The sequence below is a fragment of the Silene latifolia genome, chromosome 9, assembly GCF_048544455.1.
Source record: "Silene latifolia isolate original U9 population chromosome 9, ASM4854445v1, whole genome shotgun sequence".
NCBI classification, from domain to species: domain Eukaryota; kingdom Viridiplantae; phylum Streptophyta; class Magnoliopsida; order Caryophyllales; family Caryophyllaceae; genus Silene; species Silene latifolia.
This window is the reverse complement of record NC_133534.1, coordinates 185,904,586-185,930,532: the sequence shown is the minus strand read 5'-3', so window position 1 is coordinate 185,930,532 and position 25,947 is coordinate 185,904,586. Positions and strand designations below refer to the sequence as shown.

The window sequence follows — 25,947 nt, the reverse complement described above, 5'->3', positions numbered from 1 at the left end:
CCCATACCCTAAACCCTAAACCCCATACCCTAAACCCTAAACCCCAAACCATAAACGATTATTACTTAAAACATAACATAATTAAATAACTATCGAACTTAATTATCTTCCGATGATGAAGACGACGATTCCTTATCTTCTTCATGGTCATGAACCTCAATTTCTTCAGGTTGGGTAGACATATATTCAGTCAACAAATCATTCAAGTAGAGATATAGAATTCCTTGGCCCGGCACTCTACCAGCACATAAGTCTGATAGTCTTGGGTAATCGATCACGGTGAGAATGCGCTCAAAATATGTTAAGATGTCACTTTTTAACCTACGAAACTCCCACATCTTCTCGGTTAATGCTTCATCGAGACAACCTCATCTCGTAATTCTTTGGAGTTAGCACATCTTCTCGGTTTCCTTGTAAAATTATACAAAGGCTACCAATTGGAGGCTCTTCAAGCATGTGCCATACAAAGATGCACTTTGGGAACCACCGATTCAAGACGCTCAATTAGAATTGGTAAATTTTGAACAATTAGGTCGATTCTTATTTGATAAACTCTGGTTTTTTGTGCATTTGTGAGATCCATTTTAGAATTGTATGTTGTGAATAGAATTGGATGTTGTGATTAGAATTGGATGTTGTGATTGAAATTGAAATAGAACGGCCTATTTATAAGCTAGTAATTGTAACGGCTATTTTTTAATTATAACGGTTATTTTGAATTATAACGGTTATTTTGAATTATAACGGTTATTTTGAATTATAACGGTTATTTTGAATTATAACGGTTATTTGAATTATAACGGTAACATTTGAATTATAACGGTAACATTTGAATTATAACGGTAACATTTGAATTATAACGGTAACTTAATAGTTTTTTCAATGCGAACAACTACTAACTGAGATAACTGTCGCACTATCAGACACCTGACTTCTACGACGTGTTCTCGGAGTTTCTAACATGAACGCTTGCCAAATCTCAATGTTATGTTGGTACAAAGTCTCTAGGTGAACGACACTGGGATCTCGGAAGGTCAACCAAGCGGGATCAAGTGGCGGCATAGGGAGACTCTCAAGGGGGCTGCTAGAATGCAACCGCATCCAATGGCTATGATGTAGGACAAACCACAAAATACCACACGGTAGTCGGCCTTCAACTCGGGTCTTCAATGGCATGATAGTTTTGCAACTTCCTTCCCAAACATTCTTCCCGTCTCGCAGTGTATGACCAATCACACATATCGTCCAGTTGAACATCGTTGCAAAAACTAGCAAATCGTCGCTACACATCCAATGGTCCTGCCCACAACCAATCTGCTGAAAAAACTCAACTCGTCGAACTGCTAAATCTAACCCTGACATACCGCTGAGTGGTGATAGAAAACCTCCATATAACTCTGCGTAGATAGAGTCGGACCTCATCTCCCTCGAACACCATTCCCGCATAACTATATAATCTGTCTCTCGGCCTCGCTGGGCGTGCGATATTACCCGGAATCCACAATGACCGTCATCTCCAACATCCACCCAACCATCGAAGTGGCCCCACAAAACCTCAGGTATACCCCACCGTTTGACCCATGTTGATATAAAGCCAATGGTAAAGTTCATTCCCAAAGGAGCACCGGGAGTTCCTGATTCGAAATCACCAATTCTTTGTTGAACCTCTGCATTTGTTGAACAGTGAGTACTTGGTGTCCCGAACTTCCTTTCTGCATGCTCAAAACCCGACCTGTTTCTAGTGGTTGAACCTCTTGGACGACCTTTCGGGTGCTCATTAATAGGGGGTGGCAAAATCTCTTGGTCCTCCGGTCTTTGGAAATCACGCAACAAGTCTATGGCCGCCCTTAGTTTAACCGGGTCACTGTGCCTCATATCATTCGCTAATTCATCCCATAAATCACCGTCATTTTTCGGCATTTGTTGAGGAATATCATACACCAATGTCTTCCAAAAGACATGAATATCCTCGAGATGGACCCTCCTACCTTTTCCGTGCAAAGATACTAAATTGCATGCACAAGGTAATCCATGAGTCGTTCGCATCACGTGTCGGCATCGATCATTCAATCCGATACCCAAACCAAGGCCTCTAGTAAGTTCTTTCTCCATTAACTCTATGGCCTTAGTAGACACGTTTCCTTGCAATAAGGAGAAAGTACGAGATGTTCTCCTAGGTTTACTCATTTCATCTTCGAGTTCTTTCTTAATCTTCGAGTGTTGACTTTCAAGCATGCCGTGGATACGGGACCACATGGAGTCAAGTGTGAGATGCTTTGACTTCAACCAAGCCTTCAATAGAGAATGTCTTTGACTCAACACGGGAAGTTGCCGTGTTACCAAAATGTAAGACCTCGTTTGTATAGCATAAAACGAACTTCCCTGCGTGTGGACCCCATGCTGTCCGTACATAATCCACCATTTTTGGCCACTTACGTTGGAAACACTGCCACGCACGCTGAAACGATTCCTCGGTGGTTGAATTGATCACCTTAAACCAACCGGATTCATCATTTGAGATGACAAATTTCCTCATACTTTCAGTTTGGTATGTTGTCAAGGCTTTTGCATTGACGGCTTTGTTCACATGCCATCTACACAACAAATGCTCAGCCCGGGGAAATACTTGCTCAAGAGCGCTGATCAAACCCAATTCCCGGTCGGTGACAAATACAAATAGGGGACGCAACTCCGGTGGCATCTAAAATCGCAGCTAACTTTCTCAACAGCCACTGGTAATTCACGTCATTCTCCTTAGGAATCATCGCACATGCAATTAAGAAGGACGATCCCGTGGGTGTCACACCAACCATCTCAATGAGTGGATTCTGGTAAATGTTGGTTTTATAAGTCGAATCCATGAGGACCACATAAGGATAAGCCCGGAACAACTTAATCGCTTCAGGATGAGCCATGAAAATGTGAGTCAACTCTTTTGACTCCTCGGAAGAAATCTCGTAGAAGTGGACGTATTTCGCTGCCACCGCTAGAGCCAACATTTGCTGAGCGGTGTTTCTTTCACCCATTTCTTCTTTCTTAATTTTCCTTGTTTCATTATACGATTGGGTGCTTGACGGTTGAGGTTTATCGGGGGATCTCAAATGAAGACCATTTTTAATATCCCTCGGTTGAACCCCGGCCAATGTTTGTTGCCTAACATATGCCTTCTCTTCCGCGTCCAATCCCGCAAAGTGCCGATCCCCGTCCTTATAAACGGCTACGTTGTGGTTGTGTAGTCCACCACCCTCGGAGGTTAGAATGTTCCACACCATCGTCTCTTTATCATTTTTAGACACGAAATTTTGAACGGCACGAATACGAAACTTGCATGAACACTTCTGCGACCTCCTTGGCTTTTCAAGATCGTCCGTTTCTTTTGGTTTACCATGTCTTTTACATCGAAAATAACTTGCCAACAACCCGTTCTTTTTCCTATTTTTAGCTCCGTTATTTGCTTTAACCAAAGCAAACCCATTCTCGAATGCGATTTTCTGAGCCCAATTGAAAGCATCGTCACGCGTTTCGAAATTTATAGTAGTCTCGAACAACGGGTTGTAATCAATTGGATTCTCGCCAAAATCCTCCCACGATTCCTGTTACAAGCAATAAGGACTATAGTAAGACAATAAAAAGGATTAATAAACAACATAAGTTGCGTAAAACGAAAGAAAAACATGTAAAAACGAGTAATTCATGCCTAAAACATTGAATTCCAACGAGACTCAATAAACGACCGCGGCAAAACATTACTTTCCATCGATCAACCGCGGACGAACAACGAAAACCAACTTTAATCCGCGGCCAAACAATGAAAATCAACATTTGACCACGGCCAAACAACGAAATCCAACGTTTGACCACGGCCAAACATTGAATTCCAACGTTTGACCACGGCCAAACATTGAAATCCAACGTTGGACCATGGCCAAACGTTGAAATCCAATGTTGGACCATGGCCAAACGTTGGAAATCAATGTTTGGTCCGTGGCAAACGTTGGTTTCAACGTTTGGACCGTGGTCCATGCGTTGGTTTCCAACTTTGGCCATGGTTCATCTTTCGGGGGACATTTTTCAGATTACGCAACAAATTCTAACATTCGCTACTATTAAGTTAATACGTCAATTAATTCAACTATCGAATAGAATGAACGATGCGCAAAAAAAAATTGAAAAATTAAGCAAATGATTAAGTTGTTTACATACCGTTGAATCGAGATCCGACATATTGTTAATTGTTGTTGTTGTTGTTGTTGTTTTTTGTTTTTTATTTAGTTGAATTTGAGAGAATTTTTTTTAGAGAGATAAAGTCAAAAGGGCATTCATCGTCTTTTTTATGAAAAACGTCGTCGATATTTACTAAAACGTCGTCGATATAAATCAGCCCCCATTATTAAAGATTGAAGAAGTAATATAATAGACTAAAAGAGAATAAGACACGACAATTGCAAATGCCTTAAGATTACTCCTATTAGATAAGAATAAGAGTAAGACTATATCTCACTATAAAAGTATGACTCATTTCAAGATACACACACATTCAAACTCTCTCTCTTTTGTCTCCTTTCCTTTATTATTATACTAGTTTTTCTGGCCCGGCGATGCTCGGGCTTCACCATCTAATACCATCTTTTTTCGGTAGAATAATAATTAATTCAAAGATACTCCATCGTTTAAAACTAATTTTAATTGATCATAAAATACTGCAAATAAACTTTTGAACAACATTCAATACACAACATTATACTCCCTCCGTCCCGGTCAATTGTTGTCCTTTCGTTTTGGCACAAAGACAAAGGAATGAGGAAAAGACCAATAACTAAATGACAAGTGGAACAAATTGAATGAGAATGATAAAATTACTCATCAAGTTCATTCTTAAAATAGAAAGGACAACAAAATGAATCGGATACCCCAAAATGGAAAAGACAACAAACGAATGGCCAGGACGGAGGAGTATATATGAACTTGGTGGTGATCTTTTCAGCACATTCCTTTGGACCTTGGCCTTTTAGTTCCCCAATATATCAAAGTCCAATATGAAGTTCCTGCAGCAAATGAAAAAAAATTGACATTTTCCTCACTTGTACATATCTTCCGCACCCATTTAGACAAATAAACAAGACATTATATACACCTAAAAACAATAGCATAACTTGCACATGCACAATCCCATTCATACAAATTACGAGGTATTAAGAGTTATATCTCTGAGCCTTTCTCCTCCGTCATAAAATGCCATTCGTTTGTTTTATATTCTATTTATATGTGTCTTACTCATTTCATACAAATTATGAGGTATTAAGAGTTATAACTATGAGTTACTCCCTCCGTCTCGGTCATTTATTTACATATTCATTTATAGGTGTTTCATTCATTTATTTATATTCTATATTGAAAATATTTTCAAGGGTAGTTTAATCATTCACTTAGCCCATTGTTCACTTGTCAAAATATAGTACCAAAGGTAAACAAATGACCGGGAGTATGAAATTAGTAGGAATTAAAATCTCAAATTTGTTTCTAATACTCGTAATCATGAAAGTCAGGCTCTTCAATTTCCATTACTCTCAAAGGTCTAAACATAAAACCATGCATGGTACGCAAACAAAGGCTAATTCTTTATGTCGCTATGGTAGAAATTCCAATATGTATTCGGAGGAAAATTAAGAGGTTTTCAAATACCAAATAACCAATACTCCCTAATAGTTTTCTGTACAAGAAGCTTACTCCAACTTCATAAACTTGCTTAAAACAAACTCGGTCAGAGTAAAACTCAGAGGTTTTGATTTATTTTAAATATGTACGCAAACTACTGAAACAGAGGGTGAAGAATTATGGTTTCATATATTCATATGGTTTGTAGTTGATCTTAATTAAAATAAAATAAAATAAAATAAAAAAGAAAGAGGAAAAAAAAAGGGACAACTGCATACATGTTACATGAAACCAAAACATAAAAAAGTGAAAATAAATAAATAAAGATGAAGAATAAGTAGTATTCGGCAAGCTTATCTTAGTTACCGGCCAACAACTTGCACAGTAACTAAAATCTGAAACATAAAATTAAATAGACTTCATCAGGTAAATTAATGAAAAAATTTCAGTGACGGAAAATAAACATGAAACAAGTGAAAACAAATAAATAGACATAGATCCTAACTTATGCATCAAATTCTAATTTTTTTCAGACGAAGAATAAGTAGAATTTGACATAGTTATGCGCATGAAAAGTAACTAATAATACAACTCATTAAGCATTATATATGAAGCAACATATACAAATAAAATGGTAAGCAGAGCAAAAACCTGTAATCCACTTTCAGGAAACGAAATTCAGTTTTCGTAGATGAAAGTCCAACCTAACGGAGACATCATCAACTTCTGAACGAACTGATCGGAAAAGAAAGAGTTTGTGAAAAAGCTTCTCAACATTAGATACTTGCTGAATCCATCTATCAATTTCGGCAGCCTGGAATTAATGAATGAGAGGGTTAAGATTTTAAACAGTTCCAACTTCAATTCCTATTCAAAGAAGAGCGTACCTATGTATCATCACCATCGGGTTTATGGGAAATTGGGAATATAAGATACCTGCTGCATAGTACTCCCATACTTTTCATCCTGCAAACCAATATCCCTGATTCACATATATAAAGTAGTTAATTTTACCAAATCAATTAGGTAAAATTATCGCTCTTTTATGGTAGTAAGGAACAACTAAATTTAATTGAAAGCGTCTTTGATGGAAACCATCAAAGATATGATGTGCATGAAAAGAAGACACTATTATACAACAAAACACAAACTATCGTCTCAAAAGCAACAATAAGTAACGCCGAACATTAAATGGCAACAAAGTTTGAGTTTGACAACCAAATCAAAAACAGAGCACAACAATTGAGAATAAGCATGTTAAACTTTGACGGCTTTAATTCTAAAGTTATACTCCCTCCCAGTCGTTATAATGTTCCCCTTTGATATGGGCACGATACTTAAGGAAAAGTATTAAAATATTAGTAAAAGAGTTGTGTGGGGTTGGTGGTAGGAGAGAGGGATGAATTATTAGTAGTTAAATAAAGAATTGTGGTAGAAAACATAAAGGAAAGTAATAAAATAGGAGTAAAAGAGTTGTGTGGGGTTTGGTGATAGGAGAGAGAAATGAATAAAATAAGAGTAAAAGTTTCTAAAAATAGAAAGGGGAACATTACTTCAATAATCCGTTTTGGGAAAGAGGGAACATTATAGTGACTGGGAAGGAGTAAAACATTTAAAAAGAAAGCTTCAACATGCATATTAGGTACGGAGTAATATACAAGGTCGTAATACAGATGATAAATAATTTCACTAAAAATACAATAAGCTTTGATGTTAACTTACCAGATGAGTTGACAATCGTTTTCTTGGTGAGATGAGAAAGATGGTGTAAGAGATGGAGCTATGTTAACCTATGCAATAGAATCCAACTATAATCAACAATTCCAAGTTTAATTCAGACACCCATGAAATTAAAGTCGGATGACTAAAAAGACAAATCGCAAACGAGAGAGACAAGATTATGCTTTAATGAAAGACAACCTTGACTGAGTTGGATATAGTTTTACAGGCTAATCGAAGACAGTTCGGCGACGGAATGATTGATGAAAGGAAACGAAAGGTAGATGAGGAGGTATGTTCGGAAGAGCAGTAAATGAGAAGGTAAAGAAGGTTATATCGCAGTAGATAAGAAGAGGAAAAAATGATGTGGCAGCTAAATGGAGACCATGGTGTAGGTGGCAATAACTGGAAGCTGACACCAAGCAAGAGCATGAAGGTTCTAATAAATGACACAGCAAATTGGATTAAGATGGCGCAAACTGGTGAACGCCACTCAGCAAGGGCATGAAAGTAGTATTTTATATTCAGCAGGGGCATAATTGGCAAGGCAAAATTGCGCAAACACTTTCTCGCTCTTTTTAGGTATTAGGATATATATTGATTTATTTCTTCTTTCTTAATTCTTCATTTTTAAGTCTTCCCTGTAATTGCTACCCTTCATTTATTTACAGTTTGATTAGTTGTTTTAGATTTGAATTAAGGGGCACTCATGTGCCAAACTATTCAAATATGGGTTTCTCATCCTCTTTCTGCCCACATATTCCACCTTCTTATGCTTATTCTGACCACTATTTCAAGGTACTCTTTTCTTTTTTCTTTTTTTATTTTTTTTTATTTTTTATGGAATATTAGTTGTTTGTTTTATATTGGGATTAATTGAAGTTGGTTGTGTGGTGGAAAATTGTGGGCTTCTGTAAATTTAATTTGTTTTTAATTTAAGATTTATTAATAATTAATTGGTCCCAATTTGTAGTTGACCTAATGATTCAGTCTGTTGTGTTTAACTTATAATTTTGGGATTCACACTGATTGTTTCATCATCTCACATATTACTTAAAGTTGGTCATCTGGGTTCAATGGAGAATGGTCAAATGGTGGCTGTGGTTGTTTCATTGGACAGTGGACCTCTGTCCCACTTTCGTGTTCCGTCTTGTGTCCCATTACTTCATCCAACTAATTTATATGCTCAATCTTTTATTTGACCAATTAAGGAGAGGTAGTGGAACACAAGGTAGATCAGAGAAGCCATACTTGTTTCAGAAAATCCATACTTGTTTCAGCTTTCAGGCTTTAGGATTTGCTTCTTTACCCCTTGTACTGTGGTAAACTAAACCAGTGATCAATGTGGTTGTTTGACGTACTTCTTCTATCTACGCTGTTTCTGCATAGCGTCATAGTAGTAATGCGCTTGTTTATTCATGCCTGTCTATGCAACCTTTCCACGACATACTTCTGGATATCACGGTCATTGATGTCGTCTCATCCCTTTATTTATATACTGTCAGGCCTTTCATTTTGCTTTTATTTCTGGTCATATTCGAGCCGAAGCTTATGTTGAGTCACCATGCCCATTCATTGTCGACATTACCATTGGTTTCTCATCTGAGCTGATGACTGATCTAGTTGCCAATAAACTGTAGACTATAATGACTTGGATCTTTTAATACAAGGAAAGACTAAATAACTTGTCTATTTCAAATGGACTCAATGACTCATATTCCTTGATGTTGAAACATAATGCAATAATGCAAAACACCTCAGTAAACCGTCTCTGCTTCTTGTATTATGGAACAGCTGCTAGACGATGCAATTCTTAACATAATTACTCTTATGGCTTTCAGATACAGCCCTTCGGTGTGGTGTTTTTTTTTTTTTTTTACATAGGGGTAAAACTGCGTACATACTACATGACCTTCTCTTGTGGGACTTGTGTCATGCTGTGTTTTGACATATTTACATTGCTTTATCATGTTTTAACTCTGATTATTTAACTTGCAGCTCTGCTCCATTGGGGTCCATGTGAGGCGCAAGACATTACCGTACGTGACCATTAACACAAGATTTCATCATGGTATCAATTCAGTCCTGGGAGCTATTAATTATAGAATTGACAGCAATGAGGCACCTGAACCTGCAAGGGCTCTCCTCGAGAGACTATTTATGCAGACACAAAAGCTGGAAGAACAGATGAACGGAAAAACCCATATTCTCGGAAATGTTCGATCTGACTTTGACCTTGAAACTCTTGAATCTGATCTTCCGGCTGCTTTAGAAGCCTTAAGGAAGAAAGAGGAGGATCTTCAAGAGGCAGACCGAATGGTAAAACTAGAGAACACTGAATTGAACCTAGCTAGAGAGAAACTCGAGCAACGAGAGAAGAAAATTGAAGTTGCTTGTTCCAAGCAGGAGGAGTTGGAGGAGGAGCTACGACAGGCGAATTTGAAAGTGGTTTCTCAAACTAGGCATATAGAAGATCTTAAGTTGGGACTTAATCAAAGAAATCAAGAAATCACCATGGCAAAGTTTGAGGTGTCTTCAAAAGAAGATGAAATCGACAAAATGAAACGTATAATAACACAGAAGAATGATGAGGTTGCTAAGGCGTATGCCGACCTTGAATCCAAGTCCCAGCTCTTAAATGAAGTTCATGAAGTAGTGAGGAAGCAGGAACGTGAACTTCAATTATTACAAAATGATCTCCATGAAAAAGAGTTAGCGCTTGAAAAATTGCTGGTTAGACAAAAGATTGAAGAGGAGAAAGTAAAAATGGTGGAGGGTAAATTGGAGAAGCAGACAATGGAGTGGTTGGTGACACAAGAAGAGCTTAATACGCTTAGGGAGTACGCTTCCAAGCACATAGGAGAAAGTAAGGAAACAATGGAAGATTTTCAAAGGGTGAAAACGTTGCTCATTGATGTAAGGTCAGAGTTGGTTCTATCCCGACAATCTTTGGTCACCTCAAGGGAAAGAATGGAGGAACGGGAGCTTCTTCTTGAAAAGCACTTATTAGAACTTGATGAAAAGAAGGAAGCTGTTATATCTTACATGAATAGTCTTAAAAGCGCACATCTGGAAGTGGAAAGTGAGAGAGCAAAGCTTAGAGTTGTAGAGGCTCAGAACAAGGAACTTGAGTTGGAGTTATCTTTAAAGAGAGATTTGATTCATGAGTTGCAAGAAGACTTGGATAAAGAAAAGCGTTGTTTGGAAAAAGCAATGCTTGAACTTTCTTCACTTAAAGAGGACATATTAAAGAAGAACAGTGAATTTGAAGAAACAAGGAATCTCTTGAAGCTTAAGGAGAATGAACTAGTTGAGGCTCGATTGGAAATCCAACATTTGAAAGCTGAACATCAGTCCCTTCAGCTTGTATTACAAGAGAGGGATTTGGAGCACGTTAATGCGAGGAAGAGATTGGATGAAGTGAATCGTGAAGTCATTGAGCTTAAGGCCCTTCTTAATGGCAAGGAAGAGCAGCTTATGTTAACTACTGACATGCTTAGAGAAAAAGAGAGTTATGCTCAGGTGATAGAAGATGAACTAAATCATGCTAAGATTAAGGCTGCTGAAGTTGCAACTGTGGTTGGAAGAATTGTGAACCTTACAAAAGAACCGGTCATTTCCACTGAGGAGGTTGACCTTTCATCCCTTATGGGTCCCAGCGAAGATTATAAGTGGCGTAAGAAACAGCTGGAAGCTGAACTTGAGCTGACCCGAGAGAATCTAAGGACTAAGGAGACCGAGCTTTTGGTTGCACAAAGACAAGCAGAAATCAAAGACGAGGAGCTGAAAATAATTCTTCAAAACCTAGAAAAGAAAGACAGAGAATTGATAGAACTAAAGGAGGAGACACTTAGAAATGATCGTATAAAGGAGTTGGGTATTGAGAAGCTTCAGTTGGAAGCTGCTCAGCTTGAGGTTGAGGCGGCGACTAGTGCTCTACATAAACTTGTAGACATGAGTAGACAACTTCTAAACAAAGCTACCTTGTGCATCGACACTGATCTCGATGTCAATGTGTCTACGAGCGATGGGGTTGGTTTGAAGTCGTGCATGGCTGAAAGCGTCTTGTATGGAGACAAGTCGGAGTCAAATATGAACGTGGTGGGGAATAGTGAATACCTGACAGAAGTTAAATCTGAAGTCTCCCGCCTTTCAGATTTAACCACAAGGCTAGTCCAAGAAGCCGGTTTTGGAACATAGCCCTGATTTCTGAACTTGTGATGTTGGTTTAGTTGTTTAGAGTGGATTTTACTTTGTGAATATTACAGAGCATTCTCAGCATCTGATAAGACTGCATAAGTGTCCATGGTGATGATTTTTTTAAATTTCTGATGTACTTGGAACACTGTTGACACCACTTTTCCTTCAGCATCTGATAAACCTGAAATGCTGAGCTTTTATCTGAACACTGTTGACACACCATATTTCCAATGGAGCCAAAGACTATTACTCTTTGGTTCTGGATTATAATGGAGTAAAGCAAAATGGCTCACTAAAGTGGCTGCCCTTCTTTCTCTTGTGAAGTAGCAGTCCTTCGGTGCAGTTCCCGATGCAATTTTCATCTTGGGTCATTCGGAAACAGTCTCACAATTTGCGGGAGCCATTGAGGCACTGGGGTAATGTTGTTGTATATAGTTACACTTGGACCACAAACAAACACAAAGACGGGCTTTAGATCACACAACCCCAACACAAGATACAAATGAAGATAAACACTGCTTCTGAGAAAATGAAAGTAGGTCTTTGGTGTTTAATTTGTAAATGGCCTAATTTCAGGCTGGATCCGCCCAGTGTAATGAGTGCGGTCACGGAGTTTGAGGGATCCGTAAGGACTCCTGTTCTACAATCTCCATTAAACAACAAATTTTCATTAAAACTGGGCGAAACTCATATTCACTTGGGTTTTAATTTTCTTAGCTAGAAAAGAATACCCACTTTAAGAGGTGTAAAATTAACAAAGCACGTATTTGAATTCTTGGATATTAACCATGTATTTAATTTTATTTCCGGACAACTATGAGAAAGAAAGTTGAATGGTAACAAGCATTGAAAAGAGCAAGATTGTTGTCAAAAAAAAAGAAAAGAGAAGGATGAATGTAAATGTTGAAAAATATAATTTTGATGATTTTGCTTCTAAAAAGTAGTACTCTATAGTCTATACGTAATAAATCCAGTACAAATAAATAAAAGAACAATACTAATATTCAGGAGTAATAATATCGCATATCCAGTATCCACTATTAGCAGTTTAAAACCCGGGTAGAAGTTAGAACCTCGGTGGGTTTCAGAAAATATATCTTAGATATTTAAAACGACACTAAAATACCAACAAGTTGAGATGGCCGAGTTGGTCTAAGGCGCCAGATTAAGGTTCTGGTCCGAAAGGGCGTGGGTTCAAATCCCACTCTCAACACCAAAAGCTTTTTTAATCAATACGATACATTTGAATTCAAGCATGTAAACTAGGCATGAATATACAACCTGCAATTGAATTCAAACATGTCATACTGCTTCATCTGTATATCAGATATCAGAACTCAACTGATTCTATAATTTGCTAAGAATGTTCATCACCCCCGAACTTCTACATCCCTACCATGCCACAGGCGAAACCTTCAAAAGACACGGGTAATATTGGGTTTATACAGGAGGCACCTTCAATTTTTGACCTGCATGTGACTGTGGCAGAACAGCTGGGGCTTTGTTGTCGCTAAAATGGAACAAGTTTCTATAGCAGACAACTAATCCACTTGCCCATCTTGAAGGTCCAGTGTCGTCTTCTGATCTTAGGTGGTTCCTGCTGCAATGTTATGAGTATGAGGACCACTCTTCAGATAAATGAAAAACCACACTCTCAATTTGGGCGGTGTTATCCTCTACCTCATTTTTGTATTGCTGACATCTCACATTCTCTGTGTCGTCGTAAATCTGCGGCTTCTGTCTCTCCTCTTCATGGCCTTCCAGTCTGCATTATATTACATACCAACAGTCAGTTCCCCATGTACTTCCATTGTAGATACTCTGAAGAGGGGACGAGATTTAAAGATGTGAGAGTCTCAGATTAACCCCTAAGTATGTAAGATCAAGTGGTTGGGATTGATTTAGCATAACCAAAGCTCTCATTCTCATCATCAAGACCCTGGGAATGCATGAGCTCCGAGGTTTGAAAATTGAAACCTTGGGAATGAAGTAGTGTGAATAACTTTAGAGAGAGCTTTGCACTCTTGTGGTCCTAATTATCTCAAATCCAAACTAAAGGGGATAGTTGACAGTTTGACACCAATAAAAGAAGGGAAAATAACAACACAGATTCACAGAGTTATGACTGTTTGCCAATCTAAAAGTCTATAGGAGTGACAAGAGAAGACTTATACTGCATGCTACTCGGATCAGCCATGAATGAGGTAATAGATGTTTCTGTCTACTTGTAGCCTTGTAGAGGCCAAGTGGAATTAGCGTCTGGCGGTTGTCACTACATCTAGTTCTCTCAATGTTTCTAAGCAGGACCAAATGGGACACCTATATTCAGTGCTGCCATGGCACACTGTACAAATAACTAAGGATGTACAAAGACGCATCTTACATTGTGTTAGATTTTGGAGCCTCTATTCGCTTCCTTGAATGCTTCTTTATGAGATTGTAAGCAACTGATACGTGACGAATGAAACGAAGCTGCATACATAGCACCATATTGAATCAGCAGACCAGGACTGGTCTAAACTGACTTTATAAGAGATATTTCATAATACACGAAAATAGAGTACGACCTATGTCACCAGAATTTACCTTACCCATCAACATCACCAAGACAATATGGAATACGGAGTAAATAGTTTCAGTAACAAGCGAGACCATTACATTATACATAGTACACACAAAAAGTGCGAAAAAACATAAAAACCAACCCCAAGACTCCCAAAGTCCTATCTTTATCAACTAAATCAGTAAAATTCTTTGAGATTTTTCTTTTCAATAATGTGGACCCAAGTGAAATAAAAAAAATGTGTCTAGCTGAAGTTTAGACGAACTTTTTTTTTGGAACATGAAAGGCTCTGGAAAGTGTAAGCACGTCTCTACATTTTAGTGGAATGCAACATGTTTTTGCAAGCAACTACCATCAACATCATTATAATCTAGAAGGTAAGAAACAGAGATTAGCAAGGACTGTCATGATGAAAACAGTGACCAACTGTCCACTCCCCGCTGGCGCACATGAATGATGGAAATGGCTTATGGCAGCCATATCAACAATGACCATCACTATAGGCTCCGAATACGACTTGAATCTACAAGAAACTTCTCTGCTAGTCTATACTCTATAGTTAATTACTGTTGAAGTTGTCATTATTAATGTTACTCAAAAAAAATTGTCATGATCAATACCCAGCGGAAAATCTCAAATGACAGCTGACAGGTGCCTTGCAACGATTTTGAGCAATCTGTACATTAGGAGTTTCCCTTATCATCGTTTATGCATAAACTACAATACCAACAAGGATATACTTTGCAATTGAGTCAATTGTGTATCAGTTAGCTTGTCCAGGCAAAAATCAGCATAAGAAATGAAAGTGTTCTTAAAAGAAAATTTGAAGTTTGTTTGAAATTCCCTGTCAAAAAAGTAAGGTGCATAACTATGATCCTATGACCAAGAGAAAATAGCAGTATCTTAGTAAATGCTGAGCCGCTGAGGTGGTAAAACTGTAATTGGACATCGGATAGATTCCAACAATGATTCTCAACCAAAGTAAGATACTCTCTAAGTAATGGCAAAATCTACTTAAATACACTCCTTGGCAAAGAAACACATCATGGTTCATAGATTTCCAGAAGTATCATTTCCTATTACAGGATTGTACATCACATACAGTGGCATGATCATAAATTATGTGGATCAAAACATAAACTTTGACGAAACATCATACTCAAAAGGCAAGAGATTGAAACAAATATGCAAAGATAAGTACCTGATCCCCATCTTTGATGCCGTAATCTTTGATAAAATCACTGTCATTTAATAGCTTCTGGCCACGATAACATAAACAAAAATGTCCCCATACATGTCGCCTTCATCGGAAAAAGATTGATATGGTTAGATCAAAGATATATTTTATATAAATCACCATATTACTTTTCCTTTCACAGACAAAGTCGTAGGTTAATGTCAGACCATGATATATCGTCAGTTCCTTTAATAGGCAAATGATTAAATCTCCTCTCCACTGCCAGCTTAAGCTCAGCTATTGTAGCCATCTTTCCGACATCAACTTCTGCAAAACCACCTAACCAATCTTAACAAATTCCATTTATAAAAGCTTATACTCACTTCAGCTACCCTCATTCTCGCCACACTTAAGTCCGATAGTCACCTATCTTACAATGTCTTTGTAGAGCTGATTAATTTGGGTTTTAAAAACTCAGAGTCTGAATTGAAGGACTTACAATTTATACCTAGCCACCTGATAAGAGACAGACTAATGAATATACTGCAGAAGGATTGATGAACCATCAATTTGATAAACATATTGGCTAACATCATTCTAGAGAAATAATGATGCGCATTTTCATCGCCATTGAATAGTGCAAATACAAAACTTTACACGGTTTATATGTTTTTGAACGGAATATTTGTGAATGTAATAACAGCAAATTAACCGAATCGCGTCTATACAAGCGAACAGTGAACAGAGAGTATATAAACAAACTTCTCAAATTCCACTCCCAATCATAGATATTCAATTATTCATCACTCTCCGACGATAAACAAACTGTAGAGAATGCTAACGCCCATTCCCACATTCAGAGATAAATTACAATCCAACATAATGATTATAAGAGGGAGAGAAGTACCGAAAGAGGAGCCATCTAATTTGACAATAGTGACCTGAATAGGCACCTGACTAAGCTTATCGTACGAAAAACTGTTCCTTGAACTAACGATCGACAACACCGACGAACTCCGATGAAAACTCCGGCGAGCCCTCGCCGGCACCCTATAATCGTAATGATTCTCCTCCTCCTCCGCCGAGGCGACCTTCTGGAAACTAAATCTTCGCATAATAACGCAAACAAAATCGATTTGAAACAACGACGAAATGTTGGACAGTAAAGAAAATGGCAAAATGAGTAAGATGAAAAAAAAAACGTGGAAATTATTGAGGTTTCGTAGTTTGTAATGGGAAAATATGATTCGTTGATGAAGCAACACGCAATTATGAAGGAATATTTGGAGGTACAAGGAGAATTAGGGTTACAAATTTAGGGATTTCTTGGTTGGAAATTAAGGTTGAAGAAGAAAGGAGGGAAAAAAGAGAGGGGAGAGAATAATGGAGGGAGAATCATTTTCCCTCCTCTACCAGTTTTAACCAACTTGGGTTTTGCTTTGCTCAGACAAGTTTGTCGTTGCTGACACTTTTTTTTCACGCAAATTTTATTGTACTCATTTTTGTTTTTTACTTCCTTCGTTCCATTTATTTTTTTACCTTTTACTTTGTGCACAAAGATTAAATAAGTAAAAGTAAGTGGGGTATACGATGTTTTTATATATTGGATTATCATTATTATATCCTCATGTGTCAAGGTATGTGGGCCATAAATTTTAGAAGGATATGATGGTCATTTAATGGGTAAGTTATATCCATATAAGCAAATGTAAAGAATCAAATGAAACGAACTAAAAAGAAATACGTAAAGAAACACATGGAACGAGGGAAGTATAAGCTTAGACTCTATTGGTAAAAATAGCCGAAAAACCAGTTGAAAACTGAAAAGTGAGTTGGAACTTGAAAAGACAACTGAAAATTAAGTGATGGTAAGCTAACAATTATAAAAGAAATGTTTCGCAAGTTAGCTGAAAAGATAAGTGAATTTTTGTGAAATGACATAAAAGAATATATTAATTATTTCATATTATAATTTGAATGGGTAAAAAAAATATAGGATCAGTTACCTTATTTTTCAAATGTTACTCTAGGTTGGTTAAGTAGCATTTTATTTCAAATAATTTATTTAGTTAAATAAGCTACTTGTCGAACACTTGCAAAAAAAATAAATAAATGAAATTTTGGTTAAATAAGCTACATCAAATATCTTGCCAAAAAGAAGCTAGGTTGAATTTGATTTTCTTTTAATTCGGATTCATTTTATACAAATTTTACATAAAATCACTTTACACTAGATAATATATTTTGTGATACTCCATTTATCACTTGGTTTCTGAACCTTTAACTAGGTTTGTGACCCGTAAAATTTAATGGTTTATCTGTTTTAGTTTAGTGCTTTTTATTATATTGTTTATTTGTCCGATCAATTAGTTGATCCGTTACAAAGATAAAGTTTTGAAATACATAAAAGTTTGTTAGTTAATGTCTTATTTCTTTGACAACATTGGTTTATTTTCAAAACTATATATTGTACTATTGTTGTTATTTTGATTAATATAATAATAACACGTGGTTTTTTTTAAAAAAAAAAGAAAAGGAAAATGAGATGGCGCTACCGGGTGGTACTCAAATTGGGTGTCACTGGGGGTATTATCGTAAGTTATGTAGGTATTTTCATTTCCTTCCCCTAAAATTTAAGTTTCAAACTAATAATTAAAAAAAGGTAATTTAGGAATTTAGCATTTCATAATTACAGAGTAGTTATTGGTAAATAGTAAAAAAATCAGTTGGATTCTTCCTAATATTTTGCCACTTTTTGAGGAAAAGATTAGAAGTTACAACAAAGAAGATGTTTGTCGAGGAACATCTAGCTTGATGAAAATGATATTACACCATGGGTTTTAATTGTTAGACAATAGACATAGCTATGTTTCTAGACAAAGTAACATGATTTCAGTTATGCGGATGACACGGCGGTGCTCGTGGTGATAATCGTGGTTTCAGCCGAGGCCATAGTCATGTGATAAAGCCATGGTTGTTTTGTGAAGAACGGAAGTTGGTAGTGAATTGTGAGATAGTAAACAACGACGCACACTGGCAAAAATTTGTCTAAATTAATTTGTCAAGGTCAAGCATGTGTCCATTCTGCATTCTACTTCGACTCGTCTCTTTAGGAGACATATGAAGAACACAATACAATGATGAAGAAACATAATTACCGATGAACATAATTTAGTATAAATTAGGTTATTATTGAATAAATTATTTTGATGTAAAATATTTTGATAAAAATTAGATTAGTTAATAGTTTAATTTAATTGAATAAATCTGAATACATATAAAATTACGTACCTACCCTTAAAATTTTGGCGGAAAAACTAAAACTAAAACTAAAATTTTATTTTTCTATTTTTCTTTTTATTTAATTATAGTGGCGCCGAGATTCAGTACCGCCCGATGGCGCCCTATCGCCATCCTTAAAAAAATATCTTCAATGAGTCCATTAATTCATGACACACTCATGTGGGAACTCATTCAACAATTTCACGAGTAACCCACCAATTGATCAACATATAGGATTATAAGGTTTTTTATCTTTTCAATACTTTAATTCTCATAAATCATATTTTTGATAGTAGCATAGATATGAAGTTTAATAAATTCTAGTCTTAATATAGCATCTATCACAAATTCTCACTTTAGACGGACACTATCCGTCTAAAGATGTAGACGGGTCAAATATTACACCACTTTCATAATAAGACAAACAACAAGTGGGATGTTACCACTTTGTCTTATTATATAAGTGGTGACATATTTGACCCGTCTACACTTTAAATGGATATACCCATCTAAAGAGAGACTAATTGTCTATCTATATCAATTTGTCAAAAATTCTAGATTTTAATTTTTTGTAAAAATGATAAATTGAGTTAAATAGTAGCCAACAACGAATCTCATAATCTCATTACGTGTTATAAGACATATACATTAGATAATATGACATGTACGCATAAATATTAAATAATAATTTATATTTAGCCATTATCCATGTTAATAGCATTTTTTTTGTCCAACTTGTTAATAAAATTATTGAGGTCCTTGCAACTTCAATTTCATTCTATGAGAGCTATTTTCAAAGGAAAAATTATAAATGTTTGCGTGTATTTACCGCTTTTAGTTGAGGGTGAGTTAAAGTAGGCTTATTCTAGGGAAATCGAGGAATATAACAAATCACCCCCATAAGTTTGATAGTATGTGCAATCAAGCCTCTTAACTTATAAATGTAGCAAATCAACCCCATAAGTTTATCTCAATGTGCAATTAACCACATATCTTATTTTTAAGAATAAAATTTGCAAATTAATTTTTTACTATTATTGAAATTCAAAATTATTGATTAGATTTTAATCCTAAAATTCTTGATTATTAAAAAACATGTTCAAATATTTTTTTTATTTTTATTTTGGCGAAAAATGTTCCTAATATGAGAATTGTTACTGATGTTACTATAAAAAGTTACATGACCAAATTTTTTCTTATACTAAAATTGGTTCGCATTTTCGGTTGAATATGTAAATATTGTATTTAATTATTTAAGAAATATATTATAATGGTTTTTATAATAGAAAACAATAGGTTTTATTTTAAAAAATGGTAAAAAATTTGATTTGAGCTTAATTGCACATTTTTGAAAAGTTATGGGGCTAATTTGCTACAAGTGAAACTTAGGGGGCTGATTTACACGTAGTTTAAAAGTTATGGGGGTAATTTGCTACATCCTCGTTCTATAATCGTTTGATTGTTTGTATGATGTGAGTGATTGTATGCGAAGTAAAAGATTGAACACAAAAGAAAGAAAGACACAAAGTTTGGTGACGCGGAAAACCTTAAGAGGGAAACAAGCGCGGGGGAGACGGAATCCCACCGATTTTGTTAACTAGCAATTGTATAATTAGGTTACGGGTACAATTAGGGCTAGCAGCTTAATTGCTAGTTTGTAGTTGTGGTGTTTCTTGTGTTGGATGATGAATGGATCTCTCCTTCTTGTCGTCCCTTGCTTTTATAGTTATTAACCCTATTAGATCCCTACTAGCTTACTCTCCAAGACATCCAGTGAGTGCCGCCTAGCTCAAGCGATGTCCTTCTACTTCCCAATAACCTGCTACCCGCAACCTGTCAGCTACCCTTCCTGGCTCCAGATGGCTTCTGGTCCCTCGGCCCAGTTGTAGGGAAATTGGGCCCCAACAATAAATAAAAAATAAAACATACCAAAATAAAACAAAATTTGAAAGTTTTTGAAATACTATTTTTTTCTTATGAACCAAAAAACAATTAGTCATTCACATTCATGTTGTCAATCTTGTAGTTATATTAGTTTAAAATATAGTATTAAGTGGAATGAAGGGGGTATTTGTTTAAACAATTGTAGTATTTCTCTTCTTCATAAAGTCTTATTTCTCCAATGAATCACCCCCACAAAAAAAATCCACTGAGTGATTGATAACAAACATAATGGTTGAATTTGATTTATGTAATATTAACCATGTCGTTTTTAATTTAAGTTTTCCCTTAAATAATGAAAGAAAAGGAGAATTAAATCATAAAGATGTAAGTATATTTACTTTTAAATAGCACAACTCCACAAATCTTGATATCTACTAAATGAAAACAAAACAACATATATGTGAAGTTTAAAAATGTGATGAGTACTTTCATAATCAATGGAACTTAAAAATAAATAAATAAATTATTAATTTAAAACTTTATACACTTACCTTACTTTAATACACTTTACCTTGATGTTGATACAATGATAAGAAAGATTATTGACACATACAATTCTCTTGGCGATGAGGGTAAAAAAAATATTGGCTTGAATTTTGACTCACAAATGTTGTCTTCCATCAAATATTTATAGCCAATTGAGGATGCGTTTTATGATATTTGAGTATTCTTTTCATTATTAGCAAAATTAATATAGACATAAATATAAAATAAGAAAAAAAATGTAACAGTTTTGCTTTGATTTTTTTTTTCCCCAAAATCCACCTTACGCGAGAGTTGTTTAGGGAGTTATCTTACGAAACTTAAAGATGGTAGATATTTGTTTTGCCTTTTATAGATTTATATATGTATCAAATTTAATAAATTGAGCAAGTTTATAGCAATAAGATCTAAGATGGAGTTGCATATATAACCAGTTTAAAATTAGAGCGATGTAAATTTTTATTTGTCGTTTAACCTATTCTAGTTTTAAAAATTAAAAGGCCAATGTTTAATGTTAAGTATGTTATTATTTGCCCTTAATATTTTCAAATTCTTTATTATTTTATAAAGAGTGTAAAATTAGAATTATGTGATATTTATTTGTTGCTTAAAATATTCTAATAACAATAAGCGTCAAAATTAAAATTTAGTATGAATTTTGATTTTTAATTGTTGTTTAATTTATTTAGAAATTGAAAAGGCCAAAATTTAATGTTTGTTATGATATTTGCATTTAATATTTCAGATTTTTTTTTCTTTTTTTAAATAAGAAACTAGTTTTATACCTGTGAAGATCACGGGTTCGTTTAAGATTAATTAAATAAGTTTATGCATAAACATGACCTCACTAGTTTGTAACTTGTTGACATATCTCGTGTATTGCATACACTGGTCCACAAAAATATTGCATACGAATTAAACTTCATGTGTTTCGTTAGAGGCAAAACAACTTCATATTGAAGTTTACATAAATTAAGATATTATACGGGTAATTAGATATATACTTAGTGATGCGGTCGTTTCTACACCAAAAATAAAATACCTAAGTACAACTAACAGAAGTCAGCGGTAAGTAGGGTCGATCTCCACAGGGAGGCTAAGTTGCTGAATATCTGTCTAATTTGGTCTGTCAGGGTGTCACAGGAATAGGGGTTTTGAATTGATTGTTGAACTAAACTAATAGGCGAGAGAAAGAAATAAGAGAAATTAACAGCAAGAGAGAAGGGAGTATGCTAGGAGTCGGCCCACCGTGGCAGCTATTGGATCTTATACTATCGGGAATACTAAGGCGATTAGACTATTGATAAGAAGAGCTATGGTCGTCACCTTTCGGTCCTTAAACCGCCCTAGAGCGTAAACAGCTTAACTTTCGCCCTCACTGCAATACCCTATTGTAATTAAGCAAGCCTTCCCTTCCAATCTTTCGATCTAGGTCGGGGTTAACTAGGTTTATTGGTCTCCTGCATGTATTCATTCGACCGGATAACAGTTAAATTGCCTAATACAATTCCTATCGCAAGACTAATCTATTTAATACAATTAAAGCATCGCTACCACGGCTTCCCTAATCCTAACATACTATGGGGAATTAGTTACTCATGAAATAAACAAGAACAATAAATAAAGAGGGAGAGGGAATAATAAACATTAAATAAAAAGCGAGAAAAGAGGGAAGAAATTACTGATATAAATGATCCGGAAATGAAAGAACAAAAGTAACAGGGAAAGTGACAGAAGAAAGTAACGTATGTTGATCCCTCGATGATTACAAATGACAACCTTTACTCCTATTTATAATAAATTAGGAGTAAAGTTAAACCTAATGACGGAATATAACTAAAAAGCCCAGCCCGTCAACAATATCCACTCGATCGAGTAACTAAATCACTCGATCGAGCAAACTCAAACTCAGAAAAACAATTTCGATCGATCGTGAATAGTGCTCGATCGACTGATTACACATAAGGGACTGGTCGATCGACTAAGGAAACAACTCGATCGACTGATTATTCTCCTAAAACCACTCGATCGAGTGGAAAACTACTCGATGAGGTGGGTCTTGACTTCTGCAGCTTATAATTCTCGTTAGTTTGCCTTTGACTCGTCCTTTTAGCTCCCGAAACACCTTCACGCATCCCAAGACAGCAATATTTCCCGCTCCAAATTATCTCTTCCTCCAAATGCATGCTAAACGGACGGTAAATAGCTTGATTTCGCTCCTCTCGGGTTCATTCCTACAAATAAGACAAAATAACCCAAAGTAGCATATTCGGGGCATTTCGTAGCATAAAACCACGATAAAAGCATAGAAATACGTGCATAAAGTAGGCTAAAAAGACTATATAAAATGCACGTATCAAATCTCCCCAAACCAAACCTTTACTCGTCCCCGAGTAAACTAAAATGCAACTAACGGAACAGAAAAGATAACTCCGAGCTAGCTACAAATGCCCACTTAAACCAATTTAATGCAAGCAAACTAACACTTATAGCAAGACAACAAATGCGGATTTGTTGTAAGATGTTTATAAATAAAGCTGAACCGTCGACCTTGCAAGACCTTTAATAATGGACTCTCACGGGTCACTCTTCTCTCATGAAGCAAAGGGTGAACATATAAATGTAAGAGAGAAAGAAAAATAGTCGCTCACCTAAACTACGACCCACATAAACATGCATGCAACTAATATGATAGACAATTCTAGCTACCAAACATACATTCCAACCAACAAGGTCCTGTCACAGCCGAGGGCTTACAAAAATATGGCAAAGTGAGGCAATGGGTAAGAAAAGGCAAAACATGTTATGGGAATGTGGAGGTATAGGTGATCAAGCTAGTACCTAAACAGAACCATATATCAACATCCATTTCCAACTCAATTATGAATCTAAGCACATGCCCTTCACTTGGCATAAAATCTCACCAAACCAAACTGAACATACTCCTCAAATGATATAAGATAGAACATAGGAGTAGAAACCGTCAACCAAACAACATCTTTTTTTTTTTCTTTCTTTTTCTATTTCTATTTTTTTCGGTTTCTTTCTCTTTTTTTTTTCGAATTTTTTCTCTTTTTCATTTTCGAATTCCTTTTTCAACTTTTTTTTTCTTTTTCACGTCTTTTTCATCATCCTCCTTTTCTTCATAAGTTACCAACTCCGAATCAACAGAATATGCGCCAAAATTTGATGCAATAGAGAATATACCGCAAAACAATCTAAACTAGCTTGACAAGGCAGGCTAAATTTGGATGTAGCTAAGGGGCAACTGGCAAATTTGGCTAATGTGGAGTTAAATGGGTAAAAATGAAAGAAAGGGAAAATGTAAGCACCTCCCTGCATGTGACACCAACCACTATCCCGAATGTATGACGGCAAAAAGCAATTGAATTTCATATACGTGCAAATTGATGAACATGTTATGCAAGGAGTAACTACTCACAATCCTACATGAAACTGGTCATAAATGACACCAGTTTATAAGGCTCTAAATCTTAGAAATTATAAGTAGGTTGCCAAAATTTCAGGTCAAGTCTATTCGTTCAGCTAAATTAAACATTAACTCGTAGATTATGCAAAGAGACAAAGCTAATAAGATAACAGTTCAATGCAAGGCTTAAGCAAAAAGACAGTTGCAGTGCAATATCATCATTGAAATCTACCGTTCCGACTCAACCTATATGCTAAAATAAACGTGAAATTTTTTTTTGAATTTTGAACAATTTTTTCAAATTTTTATTGAATTTTTTTGAAATAAATAACAATGCAAACAGAAAATTAAACGTGATAACTGAAATGCAGTAAAAACAATATGCAGACACAGATATGGATGCATAACCTCCCCAAACCAAACTGTACAATGCCCCCATTGTACCAAAACATGGAAAGGAAATGCAAACTAAAGGAGAAAGAGAGTAAAAGCGGAAAACTTACAAGACGCGCGAATAAGGGGACCTCCCCAAACCGACCATGAAATGAGAGGTTGCTAAGGCCCGGAAAACCATCTCAGGAAGCTGATCCAAGTCAACAATACTCGATCAAGAGGAATAGTGGCTGATCGAGTAACATGGGCGCTCAAAAACTGCTCGATCGAGGAAGGTACCAGTCGATCGAGTAGTTTTCCTTCTGCAGGTGGTCGATCGAGTGATTAATCACTCGATCGAGTGAATTCCTTAGCTACAGTGCTCAATCGAGTAGGCACAACCACTCGATCGAGTGGTGCTCAATGAATTCCTGCAAAATGAAATTAAAACAGCCCGCAAACTAACAAGACAAGCATACTGAGATAGTCTATGGTAATAAAACCATTTATTACAACTTAAATAAAAATGCAGAAATAAATCGTCGGGTTGCCTCCCGGGTAGCGCTAGCTTCAGTCAGGTCCCAGCTCGACCTTCTTTTTCTTCGAGCCTCTCTAATTAAATGCAATCAAAACAGCTCAAAGCGCGCGAGAACTTTGTCAAAATAGGCTGCGCATGTGCTGCTACACAACAAAGATAAGTAGCACCAAAGTGGAATACAGAAATAGGAAAAGAAACTAAACAACCGTTTGAGTCTAACAAATTTCCTATGTGAGCTCCTAAATTTATCCACAAAATAAAGGAGCGCGGGAGCAACTGTCAAAATATAGGGGTCCCGATTCGGATTAGCAATTTTGAGATGACATGTACGGTGAAAATTCGTTAAATTATGCGTCCACATATGAGGGGGTATAGCTTTGAAAAAGGAAGCATGAATAAGACGAGGCAATTTACAAATAATAATGAAATTACCGTTTACTACCTCCGGTTGATCACTCTCAATGTCGGAATCATAGATAAAAGAATTCATTACCTCTTCCGTGCTAGGAGTAATTACCGTCTCAGCTGCTTCTTCATCAACCTCCTCAGTGGAATCCATCCCGTAGATCGCAGCTTCGAGTGTA

The 25,947-nt window shown here is 36.1% G+C and overlaps 4 protein-coding genes and 1 non-coding gene across 9 annotated transcripts; 2 read left to right on the top strand and 3 right to left on the bottom strand.

The window, feature by feature from the left end:
- Positions 1–2,630: 2,630 nt before the first annotated feature.
- Positions 2,631–4,224, bottom strand: LOC141601987 (protein FAR1-RELATED SEQUENCE 5-like). The gene is made up of 2 exons (XM_074422295.1): positions 4,204–4,224; positions 2,631–3,593 (listed from the first exon to the last, which is right to left on the bottom strand). Exons 1-2 carry the CDS (start codon positions 4,222–4,224, stop codon positions 2,631–2,633), a joined length of 984 nt encoding a protein of 327 aa, XP_074278396.1.
- A 211-nt stretch (positions 4,225–4,435) lies between these two features.
- LOC141600279 (protein involved in starch initiation 1) lies at positions 4,436–11,792 on the top strand. Its single transcript, XM_074420475.1, has 3 exons — positions 4,436–4,581; positions 7,964–8,172; positions 9,373–11,792. Exons 2-3 carry the CDS (start codon positions 8,104–8,106, stop codon positions 11,572–11,574), a joined length of 2,271 nt encoding a protein of 756 aa, XP_074276576.1. The 5' UTR covers positions 4,436–4,581; positions 7,964–8,103; the 3' UTR covers positions 11,575–11,792.
- Positions 4,963–7,959, bottom strand: LOC141600282 (uncharacterized). Of its 4 annotated transcripts, none has more exons than XR_012524283.1 (5): positions 7,576–7,959; positions 7,378–7,463; positions 6,543–6,637; positions 6,307–6,469; positions 4,963–5,045 (listed from the first exon to the last, which is right to left on the bottom strand). XR_012524283.1 is itself a non-coding variant. In XM_074420478.1 (5 exons), exons 1-4 carry the CDS (start codon positions 7,909–7,911, stop codon positions 6,320–6,322), a joined length of 600 nt encoding a protein of 199 aa, XP_074276579.1. In that variant the 5' UTR covers positions 7,912–7,959; the 3' UTR covers positions 4,963–5,045; positions 6,307–6,319. The 4 variants fall into 4 exon arrangements, 2 of the variants coding, with proteins under 2 accessions (XP_074276579.1, XP_074276580.1); XM_074420478.1 differs by having other exon boundaries at positions 6,592–6,637; positions 7,378–7,445; XM_074420479.1 differs by lacking the exon at positions 4,963–5,045 and adding an exon at positions 5,280–6,050 and having other exon boundaries at positions 6,592–6,637; positions 7,378–7,445.
- A 914-nt stretch (positions 11,793–12,706) lies between the features above and the next one.
- On the top strand, positions 12,707–12,787 carry TRNAL-AAG (transfer RNA leucine (anticodon AAG)). Its single transcript has one exon. It is a non-coding gene; the product is annotated as a tRNA-Leu (tRNA).
- Positions 12,722–16,791, bottom strand: LOC141600280 (uncharacterized). Of its 2 annotated transcripts, none has more exons than XM_074420476.1 (6): positions 16,222–16,791; positions 15,542–15,641; positions 15,339–15,438; positions 13,958–14,046; positions 13,255–13,339; positions 12,722–13,174 (listed from the first exon to the last, which is right to left on the bottom strand). In XM_074420476.1, the coding sequence occupies exons 1-6, from the start codon at positions 16,427–16,429 to the stop codon at positions 13,103–13,105; spliced, it is 654 nt and encodes a 217-aa protein (XP_074276577.1). In that variant the 5' UTR covers positions 16,430–16,791; the 3' UTR covers positions 12,722–13,102. The 2 variants fall into 2 exon arrangements, with proteins under 2 accessions (XP_074276577.1, XP_074276578.1); XM_074420477.1 differs by having other exon boundaries at positions 12,722–13,171; positions 16,222–16,788.
- Between the last annotated feature and the right edge of the window lie 9,156 nt (positions 16,792–25,947).